Source organism: Zeus faber (assembly GCF_960531495.2).
Source record: "Zeus faber genome assembly, chromosome: 21".
Lineage (NCBI taxonomy): Eukaryota > Metazoa > Chordata > Actinopteri > Zeiformes > Zeidae > Zeus > Zeus faber.
Window position 1 is genome coordinate 479,277 of NC_137208.1, and position 25,245 is coordinate 504,521.

General features: G+C 43.0%; 1 protein-coding gene across 2 annotated transcripts; it reads right to left on the bottom strand.

The window, feature by feature from the left end:
* Nucleotides 1-6,915: 6,915 nt before the first annotated feature.
* Nucleotides 6,916-22,467, bottom strand: tmem19 (transmembrane protein 19). 2 transcript variants are annotated; one of them, XM_080022704.1, is made up of 8 exons: nucleotides 22,293-22,467; nucleotides 19,288-19,395; nucleotides 16,654-16,767; nucleotides 9,258-9,395; nucleotides 8,734-8,810; nucleotides 8,470-8,647; nucleotides 8,132-8,341; nucleotides 6,916-7,948 (listed from the first exon to the last, which is right to left on the bottom strand). In XM_080022704.1, exons 1-8 carry the CDS (start codon nucleotides 22,309-22,311, stop codon nucleotides 7,788-7,790), a joined length of 1,005 nt encoding a protein of 334 aa, XP_079878830.1. In that variant the 5' UTR covers nucleotides 22,312-22,467; the 3' UTR covers nucleotides 6,916-7,787. The 2 variants fall into 2 exon arrangements, with proteins under 2 accessions (XP_079878830.1, XP_079878831.1); XM_080022705.1 differs by having other exon boundaries at nucleotides 19,288-19,414.
* Nucleotides 22,468-25,245: the final 2,778 nt, after the last annotated feature.

Sequence of the window (25,245 nt, forward strand, 5' to 3'; positions counted from 1 at the left end):
TTTGTTGTGTGAACGGTTGGAGGTGTGTCCACATCCGATGGTGCAGCAGGAGGGGTGGAGGCTTGATGTTTCTAATTTGTTGTGTGAAAGGTTGGAGGTGTGTCCACATCAGATGGTGCAGCAGGAGGGGTGGAGGCTTGATGATTCGAATTTGTTGTGTGAACGGTTGGAGGTGTGTCCACACACCCCACTACACCATGCACTACACCCCCCACTACACAATCAACCCCACCACCCACTACCCACACCCCACTACACCAACCACTACCCACACCCCACTACACCAACCACTACACCACCCACAACACCAGTCACTACACATCCCACTTAACCATCCCCTGCACCGCCCACTACACCTTCCACTACACACCCCAATACACCACCCGCTACACCACCCAGAGGACTATCCACTCCATCATCTACTACACCATCAACTACACCACCCACTACGCACCCCACTACACCATCCACTTCACCACCCACTACACACCGAACATCCCACCACACTACACACCAAAAACCACACTTCCACCATACACTATACCAACCACTACACACCCAACTACACTATTCACTACACCACCCATTACACCACCCATTACCATAGCCACTTAACACCACACTACACCACCCACCGCGACCATCCACTACACACCCTACTACACACTCCACTATGCCACCCACTACACAACACTACACCCCCCCACACTACACCATCGACTACACACCCCACCCCATCCACTACACCACCTACCACAACAACTAAACATCGCCACTACACGATGGAGTACACAATCCACTACACGCCATCCAGTACACCACCTACGCAATCAGTAGCACTCCTGGTGACTAATTCAACTTCCTGTACAGAGACACCAAACTAATTAAGTCTGAGAGGAAACCTGAGCTGTGTGTGTTCCTGAGTGTGTGTGTGTGTGTGTGTGTGTGTGTGTGTGTGTGTGTGTGTGTGTGTGTGTGTGTGTGTGTGTGTGTGTGTTCCTGTGTATGTGTGAATTTGTGTGTGTGTGTGTGTGTGTAAACCTGTGTGTGTGTTCCTGTGTGTGTGAGAGTATTCCTGTGTGTGTGTCTGTTCCTGTGTGTGTGTGTATTCCTGTGTGTGCGTGTTCCTGTGTGTGCGTGTTCATGTGTGTGTGCGTGTTCCTGTGTGTGCGTGTTCATGTGTGTGTGTGTGTTCCTGTGTGTGTGTGTGTTCCTGTGTGTGTGTGTGTATTCCTGTGTGTGTGTTCCTGTGTGTGCGTGTTCATGTGTGTGTGTGTGTTCCTGTGTGTGTGTGTGTATTCCTGTGTGTGTGTATTCCTGTGTGTGCGTGTTCCTGTGTGTGTGTGTGTATTCCTGTGTGTGTGTATTCCTGTGTGTGCGTGTTCATGTGTGTGTGTGTGTTCCTGTGTGTGTGTGTTCCTGTGTGTGTGTGTTCCTGTGTGTGCGTGTTCATGTGTGTGTGTGTGTTCCTGTGTGTGTGTGAGTATTCCTGTGTGTGTGTGTGTGTGTATTCCTGTGTGTGTGTGTTCCTGTGTGTGTGTGTTCCTGTGTGTGTGTGTGTATTCCTGTGTGTGCGTGTTCCTGTGTGTGTGTGTGTATTCCTGTGTGTGTGTGTTCCTGTGTGTGTGTGTTCCTGTGTGTGTGTGTTCCTGTGTGTGTGTGTGTATTCCTGTGTGTGCGTGTTCCTGTGTGTGTGTGTGTATTCCTGTGTGTGTGTATTCCTGTGTGTGCGTGTTCATGTGTGTGTGTGTGTTCCTGTGTGTGTGTGTGTGTGTTGCAGATACAGTGTCAGTAGGAAACACGTCACACACACTTGAACACACACTGAGTAGCAACTGCAGAACTTTGAGGAGGAATAAGGTGAGTTTTCAAAAAGATGTTTTATTTTATTTCAAAGAATTAAACAATATTCATACGTTTGAATTATAGATGATAAATGATAGATTAAGCATATTATATTATAGATGATAGATTATATATTATAGATCATCAATAATTATAGATCATAGGTTGTATATGATATATGATAGATTATTATAGATGATAGATAATATATTATAGATGAAAGATAATTATAGATTATAGATGATAGATATCTATAGATCATAGATGATAGACTATTATAGATGATTATATATTATATATTATAGATGATAGATTAAATATTATAGATGATAGATTATTATAGATGATGGATTATTATAGATGATAGATTATATTTTATAGATTATTATAGATGATAGATTATAGATTATAGATGATAGATTATAATACATGATAGATTATACATGATGGATGATAGATTATATATGATAGATGATGGATTATTAAAGATGATAGATTATACATTATAGATGATAGATTATAATACATGATAGATTATACATGATGGATGATAGATTATATATGATAGATGATGGATTATTAAAGATGATAGATTATACATTATAGATGATAGATTATAATACATGATAGATTATACATGATGGATGATAGATTATTATAGATGATAGATTATATATTATAGATGAAAGATTATTATAGACTATAGATGATAGATTACAATAGATCATAGATGATAGATTATATATTATAGATGATAGATTATAGATTGTAGATGACAGTTTCATCCATATGGGTTCAGTGTTGTGGATGGAGTTTGTGATCACAATCACCACCTCCTAACCCTCCAGAGATATCACCGTATACAAACTTCCTGAATTATTATGACTGGTAACAAGAACATAAGCATTTAGATAAAACAAGGTATTTATTGTGCATGTGTTTTAAAAAATTTGGATCGTATACATAAATTGCCACATTTATCAATGTATATATTTATTTACACATGTTTTGACACATTTATTACTCAGTGTGACCAAACAAATTGGCATCACCCTGGCCAGCATTGTGTGGTCCACATTTAATCCACATCTGTCTATATTTCAAACAGAAATGAGTGAAATACTGAAATTGTAGAATTGTGAAATTGAACTGGAACATTTATAATTGTTTTCAATATGAAATTATGTGTGTTTCCTGCAAACTCAGAGAACTGTAATACCTACCTAACACCACTGCCTGCAGCTATATTTATCATTATTATATGATTATAATTATTATTATTATTATTATTATTATTATTATTATTATTTTCGTAAACTTTGACCTTTAAATCTATTTCTTATTCACCCCTGAACCCTCACACACCCACCCCGATCTCCCACAATGCTTCATTCTTGTAACAATGTGTAATTACTGACACCTGACACCGTGTCTGTCTGTCTGTGTGTGTGTGTGTGTGTGTGGCAGATGGAGGGTCTCTCTCAGATCCAGGAGGAGACACTGAGCAGAGAAAGGTGAAGGTTAGATTTGGAAATAAGGGTTAAAGGATGGAATTAATAGGTACCACATGAACTCTGTCTGTCTGTCTGTCTGTCTGTCTGTCTGTCTCAGTACATGTAAATTTCCTCTGATTCAGCGCCGAACTGACCAAAAAGAGGAAGAACCTGATGAACCTGAGGAAGAGGAGGAGTTGTGTGGGAGCAGCTCAGACCCTGCGTCAATGTCTCAGTGTGAGCAGCAGGAGGCGCTGCAGGGCGACAGGTCCCTGCTGGAGGAGGTGGAGCAGCACACACACACACACACACACACACACACACACAGCTCCAACTGGTGGGGAGACAGCATATTAGACAGAAAGACAGACAGCTGTCTCTCTCTCCAGCTGGGCGACATGGAGGCAGAGCTTCGCCTGGAGGGTGAGCGTCAGAGAGAGATAGAGTTCCTCCGTCGCCAAGACAACAGAACAAGATGGACAAGCCTCTGCTTCCTGAGTCTGGAGCAGAGGGTCAACAAGTAAACAACAACACACAAACAAACAACACAACACAACAGTACAACACAACACACAAGGACAATACAAAACACAACAACACAACAGGACAATACAACAACACAGGACAATATAACAACACAACAGTACAACAGAACAATACTACAACAACACAACAGGACAAATCAACAACACAGGACAACAGGACAACACAATACAACAGTACAATACAACAGGACAACACAACAGGAAAATACAACAACACAACAGGACAATACAACAACACAACTGGAAATACAACAACCCAACAGGACAACGCAATACAACAGGAAAAAAACAACAACACAACAGGACAACACAAAAACACAACAGGACAACACAAAACAGGACAACACAACAGGACAATACAACAACACAACAGGACAATACAACACAACAGGACAACACATCAACACAACAGGACAATACAACACAACACAACAGGACAAGAGCTTCGCCTCGAGGGTGAGCGTCGGAGAGAGATAGAGTTCCCCCGTCGCCAAGACAACAGAACAAGATGGATGAGCCTCTACTTCCTGAGTCCGGACAAACAACAAACAACACAACAGTACAACACAACACAACAGGACAATGCAACAACACAACAGGACAATACAACAACACAACAACACAACAGGACAATACAACACACAACAATACACAAATAACAGGACAATACAACAACACAACACACAAACAATAGGACAATACAACAACACAACAACAACAGGACAATACAACAAAACAACACAATAACACACAAAGAACTGGACAATACAACAACACAGGACAATATAACAACAGTACAGTACAACACAACAAAACAGGACAACACAATACAACAGGACAACACAAAACAGGACAACACAACAGGACAATACAACAACACAACAGGACAATACAACACAACAGGACAATACATCAACACAACAGGACGATACAACACAACACAACAGGACAACATAACACAACAGGACAACAAAACACAACAACAGGACAATACTAAGACACAACAATACAACACAACAGCACAACAGGACAGCACAAAAACCCAACAGGACAATACAACAACACAACACAACAATACAACAAGACAATACAACAACACAACAGGACAGCCCAACAACACAACAGCACAACACAACAGGACAGCACAAAAACCCAACAGGACAAAACAACAACACAACACAACAATACAACAAGACAATACAACAACACAACAGCACAACAAAACAGGACAGCACAAAAACCCAACAGGACAATACAATACTACTCACAAAAAGTTGGGGATATTGGGCTTTCGGGTGAAATTTCAGGATGAAGCTAAAATGCACTATAACCTTTACAGGTGAACTTAATTTGACCTTCACTAAACTTTTGAATGCACATGTCCAACTGTTCAATGTTTCAGTACTTTTTGCACAACTTGCTGTTCTCCAACAAGGAGCTGAACGGAAAAATTCACAACAGGTGTTTGATCCATGAATCCACCAATAAATGTCCTGGTTAAATTAGAGTTGGTATTTAAACAGTCCTCTTCATCATACTGTTCACATGTTGACATGAGACCAAGACCACACCTAACAACTGATCAACAGCACCTCGAGTTGCGAGGCTTCAAACAGGATGTTGTCAGAGGGAAGTGGCCACTGAGCTTAGAGTGTCACAGAGTGTCATCAGCAGGTTGCAACAGAGATACAGAGACTGGAAGAGTCACAGAAAGACATAGAAGTGGACGTCCTTTGGCCACATCCCACACTGATGAGCGCTTCATTGTGAACAATGCCCTGCGGAACCGCATGATGATGCCACTCAACTCCAGGCACATTTAAGGGAGGTGAGAGGCACCAAGTGTCACGTCAGACGTGCTAGACAACCTGTAAGGGTACCTGACCACACAACCAGGCACAGCCATCATGGTCTTGCAGGGGCCAGGCAGCATTTACACTGGACTAGGGACCAGGGGCCTCAGTGTTGTTCTCTGATGAAAGTTGATTCACGTTGAGCAGAAATGATGGAGACGTCAAGGAGAGCGCTACGCATCAGCCACTGTCACCAGACGAGCCTTTGGTGGTGGTGGTGTTACAGTGTGGGCAGGTGTGTCTGGTCAATACAGAACTGCCCTACACTTTGTGAATGGTACAGTGACAAGTCCATACTACCTGAATGACATCATTCATCCAGTCATTGTGCCCCTGCATGAACAACACAGGCCTCATTTCATCTTCATGGACGACAACGCTCCAGCTCATGGAGGTGGCATCATTAGGGAACGGCTGCTGGAGACTGGGGCACCTCAAATGGAGTGGCCTGCACTTTCTCCAGACCTGAATCCCATAGAAAACCTCTGGGATCAGCTGAGTGGCCGTGTAGAGGCTCCAAACTCTGTACCCCAGAACCTCAATGACCTGAGGGCCCCCTTCAAGAAGAGTGGGGGGCCAGGCCTCAGCAGACAATAAGTCGACTTCTGAACAGCTTGAAACGTCCTTGTCAAGCTGTAATTTATGCTCAAGGGCACATGACAAGTTATTGAGACATTGACATTTTTTGTTGTGGTAAACCCACCACTGTGGCTTTTGTTTCAATACATTGTTTGAGATGAGAAAATCACCATTGCATGCTTCTACTTAAATGCCCTACTTTCATCATATATCACTGGAGCGTCAACTTATTACATTTTCCATAAATTTCACCCGAAAGCCAAATATTCCTAACTTTTTGCGAGTAGTGTATATATATATATATATATATATATATATATATATATATATAAAAAACATAAATACAATATAATCATGGGCGGCTGCTTCCTGTTTCCATGGTAACTGCTGCTTTCTGTCCAGGCCTTGGGTCAGCAGCTACTTCAGGAAGTTCCCAATGCACATCTACTGTCTGCCCATCCAGAGAGCGAGGAGATGATACCGGTCTGTCTGCCTACTGACCTGTCTGAGTGAATCCTGAACTTTATTAAAACATGAAACACAAACTGCTTCAGTGTGGTCATCATGGTAATGCTGAACATCAACACATTACCCAAGATCACTAATTTACATTCTTCATATTTATTGTATTCATATACATAATGTACTGTTGTGTTGTTATATACCAAAGGATTTAAATGAAAAAAAGATAATCAAACAATCAACGAAACTTAAAGTTTAATCAATGCATAAAGTTCCTTCTGGTACAAGAAATACACACAGCTTGTCCATTAACACTATATAGCATAGTAGTATATAATATATCGTACACTTTAAGGAGGAACTTGCTGGTGAAACTAGGAAGCGAGTCTGGAGGAACTGGGCGGGGCTTAGAGTCAGTCAACTCCGGATTCCCTAGGAAATGGGCTAGCTGATCCCACCTGCAGCCATGCATTTTCAGCTAGCACAGTTAGCGGTTACCATGCTCTCTGGCTGGAAGTGAGGCTGCTGCTGGTTTCCATTTTCGGTCCATGTGTCTGTCAGTCCTGGAGTCTGACTGCTTTGCATTGTGGGAAAAGGAGCTGAGAGCCAATGGAGCAACGAGTCCAAGGTTTCGAATCAACAACATGTTCAGACACGAGAGGCAGCGTTTCAGCCACAGATTAAATCCAGTGTTTGACCAACAGAATGTGTATGTGTATATGACATGAATATAGATCAGTACAACTAGATATATTTTTCTAGATGTATAGGGATATAGTGATATTGATGCATACTGTTGATAGATCTATCGATACTTATATAGATATATTGATCTACACCTGCATAGGTATAGATCAATATTTCTGTGTGTGTGTGTGTACTGTATGATATAGATCTATACCTATAGATATATACATCTATACATCCATACTGTATCTAGATAGATATCTATAGATCTAGATCTATACATTCAGCAGGTCGTCGGCCCAGACTCTGTGGTGGTCCGGGTCTTATCTGGGCCAGAAGCCCCAGGCCAGCCCCGGCAGCGTCATGGCGACCAGCACGGAGGAGAACAGGTTGACGGCATTGTTGTCCAGGATGGGCTTCCCACTGATCCTCCTGGTGGTAGAGGACTCGTAGCCAACCACCTTCCCAATGCTGCTGTCGAACCCTGGACCGGCACCAGCACAAGGAGAAGAACAAGGACCAGGACCAGGAGCAGGACAAGGGCCAGAATCAAATATATGGAGAAATAATAACATAAATTCACCCTTTAATGACTTTTATGATCTGATGTTTGTAAAAACTGTATTTAAAACTTTTCAAGGACCCTAGTGGTTCCAGGTCTAGGTACCTGAGTACTGCATGTTGGCGCCCAGGAAGGAGTCCAGCAGGGAGCCCAGCAGGCCGGCCACGCCCCCGTAAACTACCACTGGCCACTGGGCGTCGGCCATCTGCAGGTCGCTGACCAGGATCAGCTGGCTCAGGTAGTAAGCCCCGCCCACCACCAGACCCCCCAAGAAGCTGGCCACCAGTCCCACCGGGGTTACGCCCCCGTTTGTCCCTGGACAGGAGAGAGAGAAAGAGTCGGGTCGGTCAGACCAGGAGGACCACCTGCTCTAGTAGAACCAGGATGCTGCTCTATGCAGACAACGTCTTAATCTCAAGCATCCTGATTGGCCGGGGCCTCACCTGCTGGGACCTCCTCCCAGGTGGTGATGAGTCTGGGCGGGGTCCGGCTCAAGACCGGTCCCACCTCCGAGGCCCAGGTGTCCCCAGTGCTGCACGCGAGCGCCCCCAGCAGGGACAAACACATCCAGGACGCAGAGTAGTTCTGACTGAAATCCACCGGGATCTCTCCGGGACCGGCCTGGAATATCAAGATAAAAAACTCTGGAAGAACTCATAAAAACCACTGACGGACAGACAGACAGCTCAACAGACAGACAGACAGACCTCTATCATGTAGAGCAGGGCCAGCTCTGTAGGAACTCCTCCATTACAGAAAACCTGGATCCAGTTCCTCTGACCTCCTGAGAGAGAGACAGGTAGAGAGAATGACAGAGAGCAAGATACAGGTAGAAAGTGAGAAAGAGAGAGAGAGAGAGAGAGAGAGAGAGAGAGAGAGAGAGAGAGAGACAGACAGGTAGAGATCAATCGCGTCAATGATGTCATTTTTGGACATACAATGATCTCCGGGAACATCCTGGACGTCCCGGGGGGTCCTAGGTGTCCCAGGACATCTCGGGAGGTCCTGGATGTCTCGGGAGGTCCTGGACGTCCCAGAGGGTCCTGGACCTTCTGGGAGGTCCTGGACGTCCCGGGAGGGTCCTGGATTTTTTGGGAGGTCCTTGACGTCCCAGAGGGTCCTGGACCTTCCGGGAGGTCCTGGATGTCCTGGAGGGTCCTAGATCTTCTGGGAGGTCCTGGACGTCCGGGGACATCATGGATGCTGAACAGACCGTTTAAACCTTCTTTACCTTCTTTGTACTCTGCGTCAATCTTCTTCTTGGCCGATCCTCCCCAGTGCGTCAGCTTGGAGGAGGTGAAGAAGAACGCCAGCAGAGATGAGAAGAAGCTGAAGTTGGCCATCGTCAGCACAAAGCCCACCAGAAGAGCTGAGGAACAACAAGAGCATGACCGCATGACCGCATCATATTTAACTGAGTATAATATACTCAGTTAAATATGATATACTGCCACTGGAGCCAATGTATATCAGTATATCATATATATCGGGGGTCACTAACAGGCGGACGGCGGTCCGGGTCCGGACCCAGACGCTGTCCTATACGGACTCGGACCTGTAGTCAATAAATTATTCAAGTATTTAAATTTTAACGGGCCGCTTCTATTTTGACCGGCGCAGCGTTTCTCGACTCTACGGTAATCACTGGGTGTCATGACATTTCACTGCATATATGTACGACCATATGTGTATGTATGTACCACGTGATGTCTAAGATGTGCAGTTGTCCTGTTCTAGAAATTTTTAGCCTGAAAAGTGTAAAGTAATTATAGGATACCAGGCAAATAAATAATAAATATATAAATAAATATATATAAATAAAAATTCCAACAATAATGGAGCCCTAATAATTGTCCCCCATCGAGATGAAAAGGCAGAATGTATGGTGACGTCTACAGCAGGGCTCCAGATTGTTTTGGACACAGTGCAGGGATTTTATTAATTACTTTGCTAGGTTGTGTAACCATGACCATATAAACTTGTGTGTGTAACAATATATCTAAATCTATGTAATCACAGAAACATTTATGTACACACAATGACGAACACAAGCTCATATTATCCCGGTCACATATTTCACATAATTCACATCATTTCCACAGATATCCAAGCCTAAGAGTCCAGACACAGACAGGGGTATGGTAGCTCAGGCGGTAGAGCTGGTGGTCTAGTCATCTAAAGGTTGCTGGTTGGATCCCAGGCTCCTCCTGCTAGCATGCTGTAGTGTCCTTGAGCAAGACACTTAACCCCTCATTGCTCCTGATGGCTGCGTCCGTCGGTGTTTGAACAATTGTAAGTGGCTTTGGATAAAAGCGTCTGATCAATGAAATGTAATGTAATCCAAGCCGTGGAGTCCCAGACTCAGCTGTCATTGTTCAGGCCTCACCTTGACGAAGCTACAGAGCTCGAGAACAACATTCGTCACATAGTTCACCGATGACCAGTTATGCCAAACTGACTATATATTGTTCCTGACTTCCCAAAATAAGTTGCTGATCCCAGAGAGCTGTCTTAAGCACATCTCTGATCCAAACCTTGTACAACTGGCCCTTGTACAAGATAATAAATTCACTTTGAGACCAAAACCTTTTTCCTCTTCATTGTTTATTAGAAAACAGAGCATTCAGCCAAATCATTTTTCTAACAGCTACTAAATGTAATAACTAGGAGCACCAGCGTGACTTGCAAATATTCAGACCCTTTTAATTGTTTAAATCATCATATATCATGTGAAACACAAGGCGGTAGGAGCATCGGTGGATGTGTGTGTGTGCGTGCGTGCCTGTGCGTGCGTGTGCGTGTGCATGTACGCGTGCGTGTGTGTGTGTGTGTGCCTGTGCGTGTGTGTGTGTGTGTGCGTGTGTGTGTGTGTGTGCCTGTGCGTGTGTGTGTGTGTGTGCCTGTGCGTGTGTGTGTGCGTGCCTGTGCGTGTGTGTGTGTGTGTGCGTGTGTGTGTGTGTGTGCCTGTGCGTGTGTGTGTGTGTGTGCCTGTGCGTGTGTGTGTGCGTGCCTGTGCGTGTGTGTGTGTGTGTGCGTGTGTGTGTGTGTGTGCCTGTGCGTGTGTGTGTGTGTGTGCCTGTGCGTGTGTGTGTGTGTGTGCGTGTGTGTGTGTGTGTGCCTGTGCGTGTGTGTGTGTGTGTGTGTGTGCGTGTGTGTGTGTGTGCCTGTGCGTGTGTGTGTGTGTGTGCGTGTGTGTGTGTGTGTGCCTGTGCGTGTGTGTGTGTGTGTGCCTGTGCGTGTGTGTGCGTGTGCATGTACGCGTGCGTGTGTGTGTGTGTGTGTGCCTGTGCGTGTGTGTGTGTGTGTGCCTGTGCATGTGTGTGTGTGTGTGCCTGTGCGTGTGTGTGTGTGTGTGCCTGTGCGTGTGTGTGTGCGTGCCTGTGCATGTACGCGTGCGTGTGTGTGTGTGTGCCTGTGTGTGTGTGTGTGTGCCTGTGCGTGTGTGTGTGTGTGTGTGCATGTACGCGTGCGTGTGTGTGTGTGTGCCTGTGCGTGTGTGTGTGTGTGCATGTATATGAGTGAGATGAAGAGCTGAGGCTCTCACAGTGATTCCCACACATTGATTTATTTGTGGTGGAATATCAACATTGGCTGCCACATATTGATTTTATTTATTTTTAAATATTTAAAGGACATAAATGGACATCTCATAAATGTCACATTATGGTCGCATAGCCAATCAGATAAAAGAGGCGGGTGGTAAAAGTTTTCACCTACATGATGCTGGTCCTAGCCCTGCCCTCCACTATGTGAAAGGGAATTCTGAGCACAGAAGAGAATTGAATGTGATGTCAGAGGGTGACGGACCTGGTCAGAATATGTCTCCAGGGAAGCGGCTGGAGGGGGTGGAGGGATGTGGTGGAGTCAGGGTCAAAGAGCGGAGGCACAGTAAGAGGGAGTTATTTGTTTTTGTTTTGTTATTGTTGTTATAGTACTGGCCACATATCCTACGTTCACATTGCAAAAATTTGTCTGGAACCCTGGTCTACAATGATGTAATGACGTGGTTTGCAGGGTGAACCAACTGCAAAGCGGCACCAGCACCAGCACCAACACCAGCACCAGCACCAGCACCAGCATCAGCAGCAGCAGCAGCACCAGCACCAGAACCAGAACCAGAACTAGGTTGGCGTTAGTGGAAAGGGAAAAGGATGGCTGAGCGCAAGGACGCTGCGGCTGTGAGCTCTCCTAGATTGGACTGTTTTTTAGTTTTATTTCTGTTTGTATGATAGGAATTGTGCAAGGGTAGACCGAACACGATTCACTACACCCGTGAATCGCTAATTTATTTTGGAACAACGCAACAACTGGGGGCTTTGTGTACTTTCCAACACACGTACAAGATCCCAGCAGTGATCAGCAGAGCACCGGGGTTTCCGTAGATCGTCTCCCCCAACAGTCACCGCAGGAGACGGAGAGACCGCAGACGGAAGCGAGGGTGCAGATCCGGTGTGCTAACTCGGCTTAAGAGTAATCCTCACAGACCACCACTCCCCAGCCTCTTTATCTCCAACGCCAGGTCTCTTAAGAAGATGGACGAACTAAGACTCTGTTTATCATCACAATCAGCCATCCAGGAAAGTTGTGTTCTGATAATGAGTGAGACTTGACTTCATCCTGGAATTCACCGCAGTGACAGGACCGAGGCCTCGGGTAAACAATGCGGGGGAGGGTTGGTTGTTTTAACGAACAATCACTGGACTGCGGATGCTACTGTTACTGAGACATTGCTCACCAGACCTAGAAATGATGGTCGTTAAATGCAGACCTTCCATCTTCCAAGAGAGTTTTCTGTGTTTTTTTATTACAGGCGTGTACTTAGCTCCGGAGGCTAAAGCTAATGTAGCACTGGGCAACTTGCTAAATGTTATCAGCAAGCAACAGAACTTACATCCTTAGCTTAGAACACATACACTTGCACACCAATCCTACTCCGAACAACACTCCATCGCACCAGGGTCTGCGGGGCAGGAGGGGTGCGAGTGATTCGGGTTTGAATTGCCTGAAGGACTTGCACCCCCAACCCCACAATTTTAATTGCAATTACCAACAGCACACATTGAGCACTGGGGTTTTCCAGGATGGCAGGTCGCTGGCGGGTTGGTGTGGGGGCGTGGTTGGCCAGGGGGCGGTCGGGTGGCCCCCCCAATCGACCCGACGGCTTGCGCCTGGTGGCTGGTGGCTTGGGATGTGCTGCGACCTGGCGGGGCTGCGTAGAGCGCCGCCGGGTGCCTTCCGGGGCCCCAGGGGGGACTGCTTGCCATTGTGGGTGTGGGTTCTATGCTGGCGGCTGCATCTTTTACATTACATTACATTTCATTTAGCAGACGCTTTTATCCAAAGCGACTTACAATTGTTCAATCACCAACGGACACAGCCATCAGGAGCAATTAGGGGTTAAGTGTCTTGCTCAAGGACACTACAGCATGCTAGCAGGAGGAGCCTGGGATTGAACCAGCAACCTTTAGATCACTAGACGACCAGCTCTACCGCCTGAGCTACCATCCCCACACGTCTTGTGCCTGCTCCCTGGGACTGGGTAATGCTCCTCGGGGCTGGGTGTGAGGGTTGCTCCAAGGCCCTCTGGCTTCTCTGGAGACCCAGGGGCCTTTTGTGGCCGCAAGGCAGAGTACTCTGGGCTGTCCTGCAGCCGTAGGGTGTCTACAGGGCTGCAGGGTTCCGGGGGGCTTCGGGGCCCTTTCCGCTGCTTGGAGGCGCCTCAACATGATACCGACCTTCTACACCAGTACGAATGGGGATAAGTCATGTACACGCACCGGTGGACATCACACACGCACACACCATCACACCTGCTTCAAGTGCACCCCAGCACCCTCCTAGTTGCATTCCTCTCCTTTCCTCCCTCATTTACTGCCATAATTATGACAGGAAGAGGCCACGTGACCAGTTGTAGGTCGAGTTTTCCTGGACCTAATTCACTGTTTTTCAATACATGTTGTCATCCAATGTTTATGTTTTTGTGTAAATGTTATTTGTTTCTATGTTTATTTGTCTCACCGTGGTGATTCTCTCCCTCTTGGAGTAGTGATCAGTTGTTTATAGAGCCAAACATGATAAATAGTTCTCCAAAGAGTGGGGTTGGTGGTGGTTCTCCATAACCAAAACTTGCTCTTGTCATTCTACAGGGCATCCACAGCACAGAGTTATTGCAGCAGGTCTTGATGATTTAAGAATTAGTAAAGAGTGCCCTGCAGAGGGTAGTGCGTTCAGCTGAACGCACCACTGGAACTACACTCCCCTCCCTGCAGGACTTATACACCAGGAGGTGTTGTAGCAGAGCCCACAGGATCATGAAAGATCCTCATCACCCCAACAACAGACTGTTCCAGCTGCTACGGTCAGGCAAGCGCCTCCGTAGTCACACAGAGAGAACAGAGACTGAGACAGCTTCTTCCCGAAAGCCATAAGAACTGTCAATGCTGACCTCACCAGGGGTCCTCACTGAGCCACACATACCATCCCCTCTGTTGTATACTGTGCTGTATATATATTAATAGCCTCCCGTGCCTTTCTTTTTATTTTTTATTTTTGTGCCTGTCTTTTTATTTTTCATTTATTTTAGTCTTTTTTTGTCTTTTTTTTGTCTTTTTATTTTACATCTATTTCTTTTCGTTTGTTTCCTACGTGTATGAATTCACATTTTCTAAACGCAGTGAAGGTAGTGTCCTAGATCTGACTGTACTGTTCCAAAAAACCTCTCCACTTTGGTTTCTGTAGCTATGGGACTTAATTTAGTAAAATTTGATGTTTTTGTGTAAATACTTTACTTGTAAATAATAAATGCTGACTTCTGGAATGGGGAGACAGTATTTAACACATTACATTACCTTCTATGCGCGCATGAACACCACCGGCAACGCCCCCGATAAATTTGTATATCGCCAAACGATGCCCCCCGGCGATAGGCGATTGGAATTTTTGCCTAGCCTAGTTAAGTCCCACCACAGAACCACCAGAAGGGGAACGTCTAGAGCACTGATCGTCCACTGGTGGCCCGCGGGCCAATGAATTCAGAAAATGTGAGGAGAGAAAGATACGTTGGTATTCAGGATATCAAGTTGCGCAGGCCAATCTTAATCTAAATGTTTATCGTGCATGAACATGCACGCATTTTTTTTTCTTATCCGTCTGAAAGAACGATGCCATCTGCGATAATGAACCAGCGGACTCTAGAAGATGCAGACAACGGTTCTCTGTTTGAAAGCGGTCCAAAGGAAGGAATTGATGGGGAATTGATGGGGCATTCATGGGAACTTGGAAAACTCGGAAGTGATGCTGCGTTCATGGTGGTTAACAAAAGCTGAAGAGATTTTCAGGTTTTGTTCTACAACATAAAATAAGTCAGTAAATACCGCGCTCATGAATTTTAAAGCTTTTAGGTGTCTTAAAAAAAGGCGGTTGCTAACAAGTGGCTATATGGCACAACAGAGACTGTCGGGGACGATAAACGCCATCACCCGAACACGGACAGTAATTTACTCACTAGCCCACCTAAAGTTGTGTTTATACTTGCGCTCTTACAAACTGTTCTAACTCACACTTTCCAGGCTTTTGTAGAAGAGGTAAGCACGAGAAATTAAAAGAAAAGTTGGAGGCTTAGTGGTGGTGACGTGGAAGTCATGCCACCATGGTGTACTTCCTTTATAGCCTCACATCTGATCTTCACTTATGGCGCTTCAAAAATCATAAAAGCGGTGTTCATTTGTGAAGATTATTTTGCTGAACAAAAGGTGTTAGTATCATAAGCTGTTATTATTTTCTTTAATAATCCAAAATCCAATGGAAAAAATAGTTACTAGATAGCCCTACTAAAGATAGTCCAGAGAGTCCCACTCTAGATAGTAGATAGTCCAGAAAATCCAGATTGTCCTACTTCAGACAGTCCAGATAATCATACTCCAGAGTCCTTCTCCAAAGAGTTCTACTCCAGAAAGTCCTACTCCTGAGAGACCTTCTCGAGAGTCCAGACAGCTCTACTCCAGAGAGCCCTACGATTCAGAGTTTCACCACAAAATGAACTTCTTGTTCATGACTTCCATGTAATAAATGTGGAATTTCATATTTAATGTTTCTAGCCTGCAGGAGTTTGTGACTCAGAGGAACCAGAGATACAGAAGCTTTAGTGTTCACACCAGCCACGTGTTGAGAACCGTAGCACCGTGATTAACTTCCTGTTTATAAATCCAACACAAGAGCAATCAGCTGATTGGTTCTACCGTCTGCAAGCCCCCTGCTTAATGGTGTAGTGTTCTGACCAACATTACCATTGATGCCACGATGCCTAACAAGCAGAACCAGGACCTTTAGGGTCCAGGTTCTGCTCTCCACCAGGAAACTGACTGGACCTCAGTGCTGAACGGTTGGAGGTCTTGAAGATGAGGTCCTCTACCAACACCAGGGCTCTTCATGAAGACTGAAAGACCCTGTCACCACGTGGCCTGAGGTCCGGCCTGAGGTCCGGCCTGAGGTCCGGCCTGAGGTCCGGCCTGAGGTCCCGCCTGAGGTCCCGCCTGAGGTCCTGGGGTTTCTGGAGACCGGTGGAGGTCTGAGCATCCCTATGAGGCTCCTGGAAGCCTGCCCAACGCCCCCCAGCCCACACCCCTCACCTCCCAATGCTCCAGTGTGGTCCAGGCTCCGTCTCTTCAGCGCTCTCACTATCAGAACCAGAGGAACCAGGATGGAGAACAGCCATCGCCATGGTGACACAGGCTGCAGCGTGCCTGAGGGCATACACGTGCACACATATAAACTCACATGCACACACACTTTACTGTCAACTATAAACAGACAGAACAGCTATTTTAGACAGACAGACAGACAGACAGACAGACAGACAGATAGACAGACAGACAGATAGATAGATAGATAGATAGATAGATAGATAGATAGATAGATAGATAGATAGATAGATAGATAGATAGATAGATAGAGTGGGGAAAAAAAAGTATTTAGTCAGCCACCAATTGTGCAAGTTCTCCCACTTAAAAAGATGAGAGAGGCCTGTTATTTTCATCATAGGTATACCTCAACTATGAGAAAAAAAAAATCCAGAAAATAACATTGTCTGATTTTTAAAGAATTTATTTGCAAATTATGGTGGAAAATAAGTATTTGGTCAATAACAAAAGTTCATCTCAATACTTTGTTATATACCCTTTGTTTGCAATGACAGTGGTGGTGGTGGTGGCACGGTGGCGCAGTGCATTGCACTGCTGCCTCACAGCAAGAAGGTCCTGGGTTAGATTCCCGCCTGGGGCGCTGTTGGCACTGTGCTCCGGTGGGTTATCTCCCAAACAGGAGCCTTTCTGTGTGGAGTTTGCATGTTCTCCCCGTGCTCACATGGGGTTTCCTCCACCTCACGTCAGTAAGGACCCCCCCCAAAAACATGCACCATCATCGTCTGACCAGCGATGGACACTTATCACCTGGTCCCCGGGCGCGTCCACGTATGCTGCCCACTGCTCCTGGCTGTGCCCCCGGAGGAAGGACAAGCCAGGATGGGTCAAAAGCAGAGGAGCCATTTCACCGGCCACCATCAAGCATGTGCATGTGTGTGTGTGTGCAAGCATGTGTTGTGGAGTGTCGTGTGACAAATAAAGACTGTTTCTTCTTTCTTTCTTCAGAGGTCAAATGTTTTCTGTAAGTCTTCACAAGGTTTTCACACACTGTTGCTGGTATTTTGGTCCATTCCTCCATGCAGATCTCCTCTAGAGCAGTGATGTTTTGGGGCTGTCGCTGGGCAACACAGACTCTCAACTCCCTCCAAAGATTTTCTATGGGGTTGAGATCTGGAGACTGGCTAGGCCACTCCAGGACCTTGAAATGCTTCTTACGAAGCCACTCCTTCGTTGCCCGGGCGGTGTGTTTGGGATCATTGTCATGCTGAAAGACCCAGCCACATTTCATCTTCAATGCCCTTGCTGATGGAAGGAGGTTTTCACTCAAAACCTCACGATACATGGCCCCATTCATTCTTTCCTTTACACGGATCAGTCGTCCTGGTCCCTTTGCAGAAAAACAGCCCCAAAGCATGATGTTTCCACCCCCATGCTTCACCGTAAGTATGGTGTTCTTTGGATGCAACTCAGCTTTCTTTCTCCTCCAAACACGACAAGTTGAGTTTTTACCAAAAAGTTCTATTTTGGTTTCATCTGACCATATGACATTCTCCCAATCCTCTTCTGGATCATCCAGATGCTCTCTAGCAAACTTCAGACGGGCCTGGACATGTACTGGCTTAAGCAGGGGGACACGTCTGGCACTGCAGGATTTGAGTCCCTGGCGGCGTAGTGTGTTACTGATGGTAGCCTTTGTTACTTTGGTCCCAGCTCTCTGCAGGTCATTCATTAGGTCCCCCCGTGTGGTTCTGGGATGTTTGCTCACCGTTCTTGTGATCATTTTGACCCCACGGGGTGAGATCTTGCGTGGAGCCCCAGATCGAGGGAGATTATCAGTGGTCTTGTATGTCTTCCATTTTCTAATAATTGCTCCCACAGTTGATTTCTTCACAACAAGCTGCTTACCTATTGCAGATTCAGTCTTCCCAGCCTGGTGCAGGGCTACAATTTTGTTTCTGGTGTCCTTTGACAGCTCTTTGGTCTTGGCCATAGTGGAGTTTGGAGTGTAACTGTTTGAGGTTGTGGACAGGTGTCTTTTATACTGATAACGAGTTCAAACAGGTGCCATTAATACAGGTAACGAGTGGACGACAGAGGAGCCTCTTAAAGAAAAAGTTACAGGTCTGTGAAAGCCAGAAATCTTGCTTGTTTGTAGGTGACCAAATACTTATTTTACCGAGGAATTTACCAATTCATTCATTAAAAATCCTACAATGTGATTTCCTGGATTCTTTCCCCTCATTCTGTCTCTCATAGTCGAAGTGTACCTATGATGAAAATTACAGGCCTCTCTCATCTTTTTAAGTGGGATAACTTGCACAAATGGTGGCTAACTAAATACTTTTTTGCCCCACTGTAGATAGATAGATAGATAGATAGATAGATAGATAGATAGATAGATAGATAGATAGATAGATAGATAGATATCACTTCAGTGCCAGTACTGCCGACTGAAGATAAAATAAAAAATAATACCATAGTATGTGCTGATAAATCAGGATGTGATGTAGTTATTAACATTATTATTATTATTATTATTATTATTATTATTATTAATAATAATAATAATAATAATAATAATAATAATAATAATAATAATAATAATAATATAATAATAAGTACCAGAGTATGTGCTGATGATCAGGGATGTGACCCAGAAGAAAAGGGAAACAGCCAATGTGGTGCAGAGCACAATCATGTCGGTCACCATCTTGAAGTAGATCTGGAACTCTTCAGAGGGCATAGTGAACTGGTAATGTAAGTAAGGTAAGATAAGGTAAGTTAAGGTAATAGTAAGGTAAGATAACATGAGATAAAGTAAGGTAAGAGTAAGGTAAGATTATGTGAGATAAGGTAAGTTAGGTGAAGGTAAGAGTAAGGTAGGTAAGGTAAGATAACGTGAGATAAGTTAAGGTAAGAGTAAGGCAGGTAAGGTAAGATAAGATAACATAAGTTAAGGTAGGTTAAGGAAAAAGTAAGGTACGTAAGGTAAGATAACATACGTTAAGTCAAGGTAAGAGTAAGGTAAGATAATAATGTGAGATAAGGTAAGTTAAGTTAAGGTCAGAGTAAGGTAGGTAAGGTAAGATAACGTGAGATATGGTAAGATAAGCTAATGGAAGAGTAAGGTCGGTATAGTAAGATAACGTCAGATAAGGTATGTTAAGGTAACATTAGGTAAGTTAAGATAACAATATGTTAGTTAAGTTAAGGTTACATTAGGTAAGCTAACTTAGGTTAAGATAACATTAGGTTTGTTAAGTTAACTCAAGGGTACATTACGTTACTTAAGTTAAGGTAACATGAGGTTAGCTTAGGTAAGATAACATAAGGTTAGTTAATTTAAGGTAAGATAACATTAGGTTAGGTAAGTTAACATTAGGTTTGTTAAGTTAATGTTACATTAGGTTAGTTAAGTTAACATTAGGTAAGTTAAGTTAAAGTGAGATAACATTAGGTTAGTTAAGTTAAGGTAACATTAGGTTAGTTAAGTTAATGTTACATTCGGTTAGTTAAGTTAACATTAGGTAAGTTAAGTTAAAGTGAGATAACATTAGATTAGTTAAGTTAAGGTAACATTAGGTGCATTAAGTTAAGATAAGATAATATTAGGCTAGTTAAGTCAAGGTAACATTGGTAAGTTAAGGTAGGGTTGCATTAGGTTACTTAAGGTAACATTATGTAATTTAAGGTAAGATAACATTAGGTTAGTTAAGTTAAGCTCGGGTATGGTAACATAAGGTTAGTTAAGGTAAGGTAAGGTAACATTAGGTTAGTTAAGTTAAGTTCAGGTAAGGTAACATTAGGTTAGTTAAGGTAAGGTAAGGTAACACTAAATAAGTTAAGGTAAGGTAACATTAGGTTAGTTAAGGTAACTTTAGTTAAGGTAACATTAAGTTAGTTAAGTTAAGTTAACATTAGTTTAGTTCAGTCAAGGTAACACTAGCTCAGTTAAGTTAAGATAACATTAGTTAAGTTAAGGTTACATTAGGTAAGTTAAGGTAAGGTAACATTAGTTAAGTTCAGGTAAGGTAACATTAACATTCGGTTAGTTAAGTTAAGGTAACATTAGTCAGGTTAAGGTTACATTAGGTAAGTTAAGGTAATGTCACATTAGTTAAGTTAAGTTCAGGTAAGGTAACATTAACATTTGGTTAGTTAAGTTAAGGTAACATTAGGTAAGTTAAGGTAAGGTAACATTAGGTTAGTTAAGTTAAGGTAACATTGGCTAAGTTAGGGTAACATTAGGTGAGTTAAGTTAAGGTTACATTAGGTAAGTTAAGGTAAGGTAACATTAGTTAAGTTAAGTTCAGGTTAGGTAACATTAACATTCGGTTAGTTAAGTTAAGGTAACATTTGGTTAGTTAAGGTAAGGTAACATTAGGTTAGTTAAGTTAAGGTTACATTGGCTAAGCTAAGGTAAAGTAACATTAGTTAAGTTCAGGTAAGGTAACATTAACATTCGGTAAGTTAAGTTAAGATAACATTAGGTAAGTTAAGGTAAGGTAACATTAGTTAAGTTCAGGTTAGGTAACATTAACATTCGGTTAGTTAAGTTAAGATAACATTAGGTAAGTTAAGGTAAGGTAACATTAGTTAAGTTCAGGTAACATTAACATTCGGTTAGTTAAGTTAAGGTAACATTAGGTTAGTTAAGTTAAGGTAACATTGGCTAAGTTAAGGTAACATTAGGTGAGTTAAGTTAAGGTTACATTAGGTTAGTTAAGGTGAGGTAACATTAGTTAAGTTCAGGTAAGGTAACATTAACATTCGGTAAGTTAAGTTAAGGTAACATTTGGTTAGTTAAGGTAAGGTAACATTAGGTTAGTTAAGTTAAGGTTACATTGGCTAAGCTAAGGTAAAGTAACATTAGTTAAGTTCAGGTAAGGTAACATTAACATTCGGTAAGTTAAGTTAAGGTAACATTTGGTTAGTTAAGGTAAGGTAACATTAGGTTAGTTAAGTTAAGGTTACATTGGCTAAGCTAAGGTAAAGTAACATTAGTTAAGTTCAGGTAAGGTAACATTAACATTCGGTTAGTTAAGTTACGGTAACATTAGGTTAGTTTAGGTAAGGTAACATTAGGTTAGTTAAGTTAAGGTAACATTGGCTAAGTTAAAGTAAGGTAACATTAGTTAAGTTCAGGTAAGGTAACATTAACATTCGGTTAGTTAAGGTTACATTAGGTAAGATAAGTTAGGTTAACATAAGTTAACGTAAGGTAACATTAGGTTAGGATAGGTAAGGTAAGGTTAGATATTCTATGCAGGGAGGTAAAAGCCCGTGCCAGTAACCGTGGCTTTGTATATAGTTGGAATAAAGACACATAAGTCAAATAAAACCGAAGTAAACAAAGAAATGCATTAGAGAAGAAATCCAAAAATGGAGAATCACAGGCAACGCACATTTCTCCGACATGACACTTGAACGCATCAGTGAGCAGCAGGATCCCGAGGGTTGTTTTATATGATACTACACTATATGATATGAAATCATATCATATATTACACTACATGACATGATATCACATGACATTACACTACATTATATCATATTAAATGCTATTAAACGCTATTATATTATTCATGCTATAGCCCTCCACCTAGCCAGAACAGTTTCCGTCTCACCAGAAAACCCCGGAGCCATGACGACCTAACACCAAAAGGTTTCCATGGCCACACGGCGTGCAGGTGTTCCCATGACAACTCAGAGTGCAGGTGTTCCCATGACAACGCAAGGTCCAGGTCTGACCCTTTATTCCAATGTGCTGGACTGTAGCCGCGAAGCAGCAGCAGTACGGGCGCGGCGTCACACCCTAATGCTTCCCCCTCCAGATCACAAAGGTTCCGCCGCTTCCGAATATGATAAATATTAATATTAAATATTAATGTCACTGAACCATTGTTCTGTCCTGTGGAACATTTACTTCATATTCTGTACGCTTGAATATCATGCATGGACAGCACAAGACATTCCCCCTCCAAGACGATGCTTTTATTTATTTATTAATTATTATTATTATTATTGTTATTATTATTATTATAAAATGGCAGATGATCCGCTGTGGCGACCCCTAAGATAAGATAAGATAAGATAAGATAAACCTTTATTGGTCCCACAATGGGAGCAGCCAAAAGAAGAAAATTATTATTATTATTATTATTATCGTTATTGTTGTTGTTGTTATTATTATTGTTTTTATTATTACTATTATTGTTGTTATTAATATTATAATTGTCAGTATTATTATTATCATTATTAATATTATCAGATTCAAGGGGTATATTTGTCATATACATATACATACGATCATACATTTATATGTAGTGTGTAGTGAATTATTATTATTATTATTGAAATTATTCATATTATTATTATTGTAATAATAATTATTATTATTATTATTATTATTACTACTATTATTACTATTGTTATTATTATTATTATTGTTATTAATAATTATATTATTATTGTAATTATATTATTATTACAATTATTATTGTAATTATATAATTATTATCATTATTAGGGTCCTCTTCCTACTGAATGTGTGACAAGGGACCTATTGTTATTGCTCTGTTTATTCTTCTTTGCACACATGTGAGTCCCCCCATCGATATTATTGATATATTATTATCTTGAAAATTTCAGAACATCAAACCTATTCACTTTTTTTCCATGAAAACTCAAAAACTTTGGTACACATATTTACATATTTACACATATCACTAGACATCAAATAAATGATATTCCCGCCATGACCAAAACCCAACAGGAAGTTGGCCATATTGGATAAAATGTGTAATTTTAGTCACTTTTTGGTCATTTTCATGCTTTGTACTTTTGCAAACTTCTCCTCGGAGATTTATGGGGTCCCACAGACACTTGCACTTTGATGACCCGGTCATCACTGCTTGCAGCTTAAATTATTATTATTATTGTAATTATATTCTTCTTCGTCTTCTTCTTCTTATTATTATTATTATTATTATTCGATTATTATTATGTTATTCTCCCTTGTAAGTCGCTTTGGATAAAAGCGTCTGCTAAATGACTAAATGTAAATGTAAATGTTATTATTATTATTATTATTATTAATACTCCCGGGGACGGGAGGACGCAGGACGGTCATTCTGCCAAATGCATTGTGGGATACTTGTCTGTCCTAAGTCCACACAAGTCACCACCCATGCATCCTCCATAAAATGGGCGGAGCAAGTCCACATCCTGGCATTTGGACTGGACTTGGCTTGATGCGTACTTTGAATTGGAACAGTACTTGGGCTGCGACTGATGACGTTTCACAAGAACAGACAAGAACGCAGCTTGAGAAAGGGCCCAAGACAAAGAGGACAAGGTCATACAGGCACAACAGACACACATACACACACACACATGCACACCCACAGACACACACTAAGACATACCCACACACACATACAAACACACACAGACACCCAAACACACACACACACACACACACACACACACACACACACGCAGACACACACAGACATACCCACACACACACATACCAACACACACACAGACACCCAAACGCGCGCACACACACACACACACACACACACACACACACATGCAGACAAACACACACACACACATGCATACCCACAGACACACACTAAGACATACCCACACACACATACAAACACACACAGACACCCAAACACACACACACATGCAGACACACACACAAACACACACACACGAACAGACACACACACAAACACAGATATACACAAACAGTCAAACACACACATACACACGCGCACACACACACACACACACAAAAACAGACAAACACCCCCCGCCACACACACACACACACATACACACACAGAGACACACTAAGACATACCCACACACACATACAAACACATACAAACACACAAACACACAGACACACACACACACACACACACAGACACCCAAACACACACACAGACATGCAGACACACACACACACACACACACCAACAGACACACACACAAACACAGACACACACAGTCAAACACACACACACACGCGCACAAAAACAGACAAACACACCCCCCGCCACACACACACACACATACACACACACAGACACACACTAAGACATACCCACACACACATACAAACACATACAAACACACAAACACACAGACACACACACACACACACACACACACACACACACACACACACAGACACACCCACTTACACACTCACACAGACACACAGACACACACACACACACACACACACACACACACACACACAGACACTCTCAAATAGACAAACACACACACTCACACAGACACACACAGAAACACAGTCAGTATATAACAAAAAAGTATATAACCAGTCAGTATACAACCAGTCAGACAGGTATATAACCAGTCAGACAGGTATATAACCCGTCAGTATACAACCAGTCAGACAGGTACGGTAGCTGTCTGACTGGGGGACGGTAGCTCAGGCGGTAGAGCTGGTGGTCTAGTCATCTAAAGGTTGCTGGTTGGATCCCAGGCTCCTCCTGCTAGCATGCTGTAGTGTCCTTGAGCAAGACACTAATC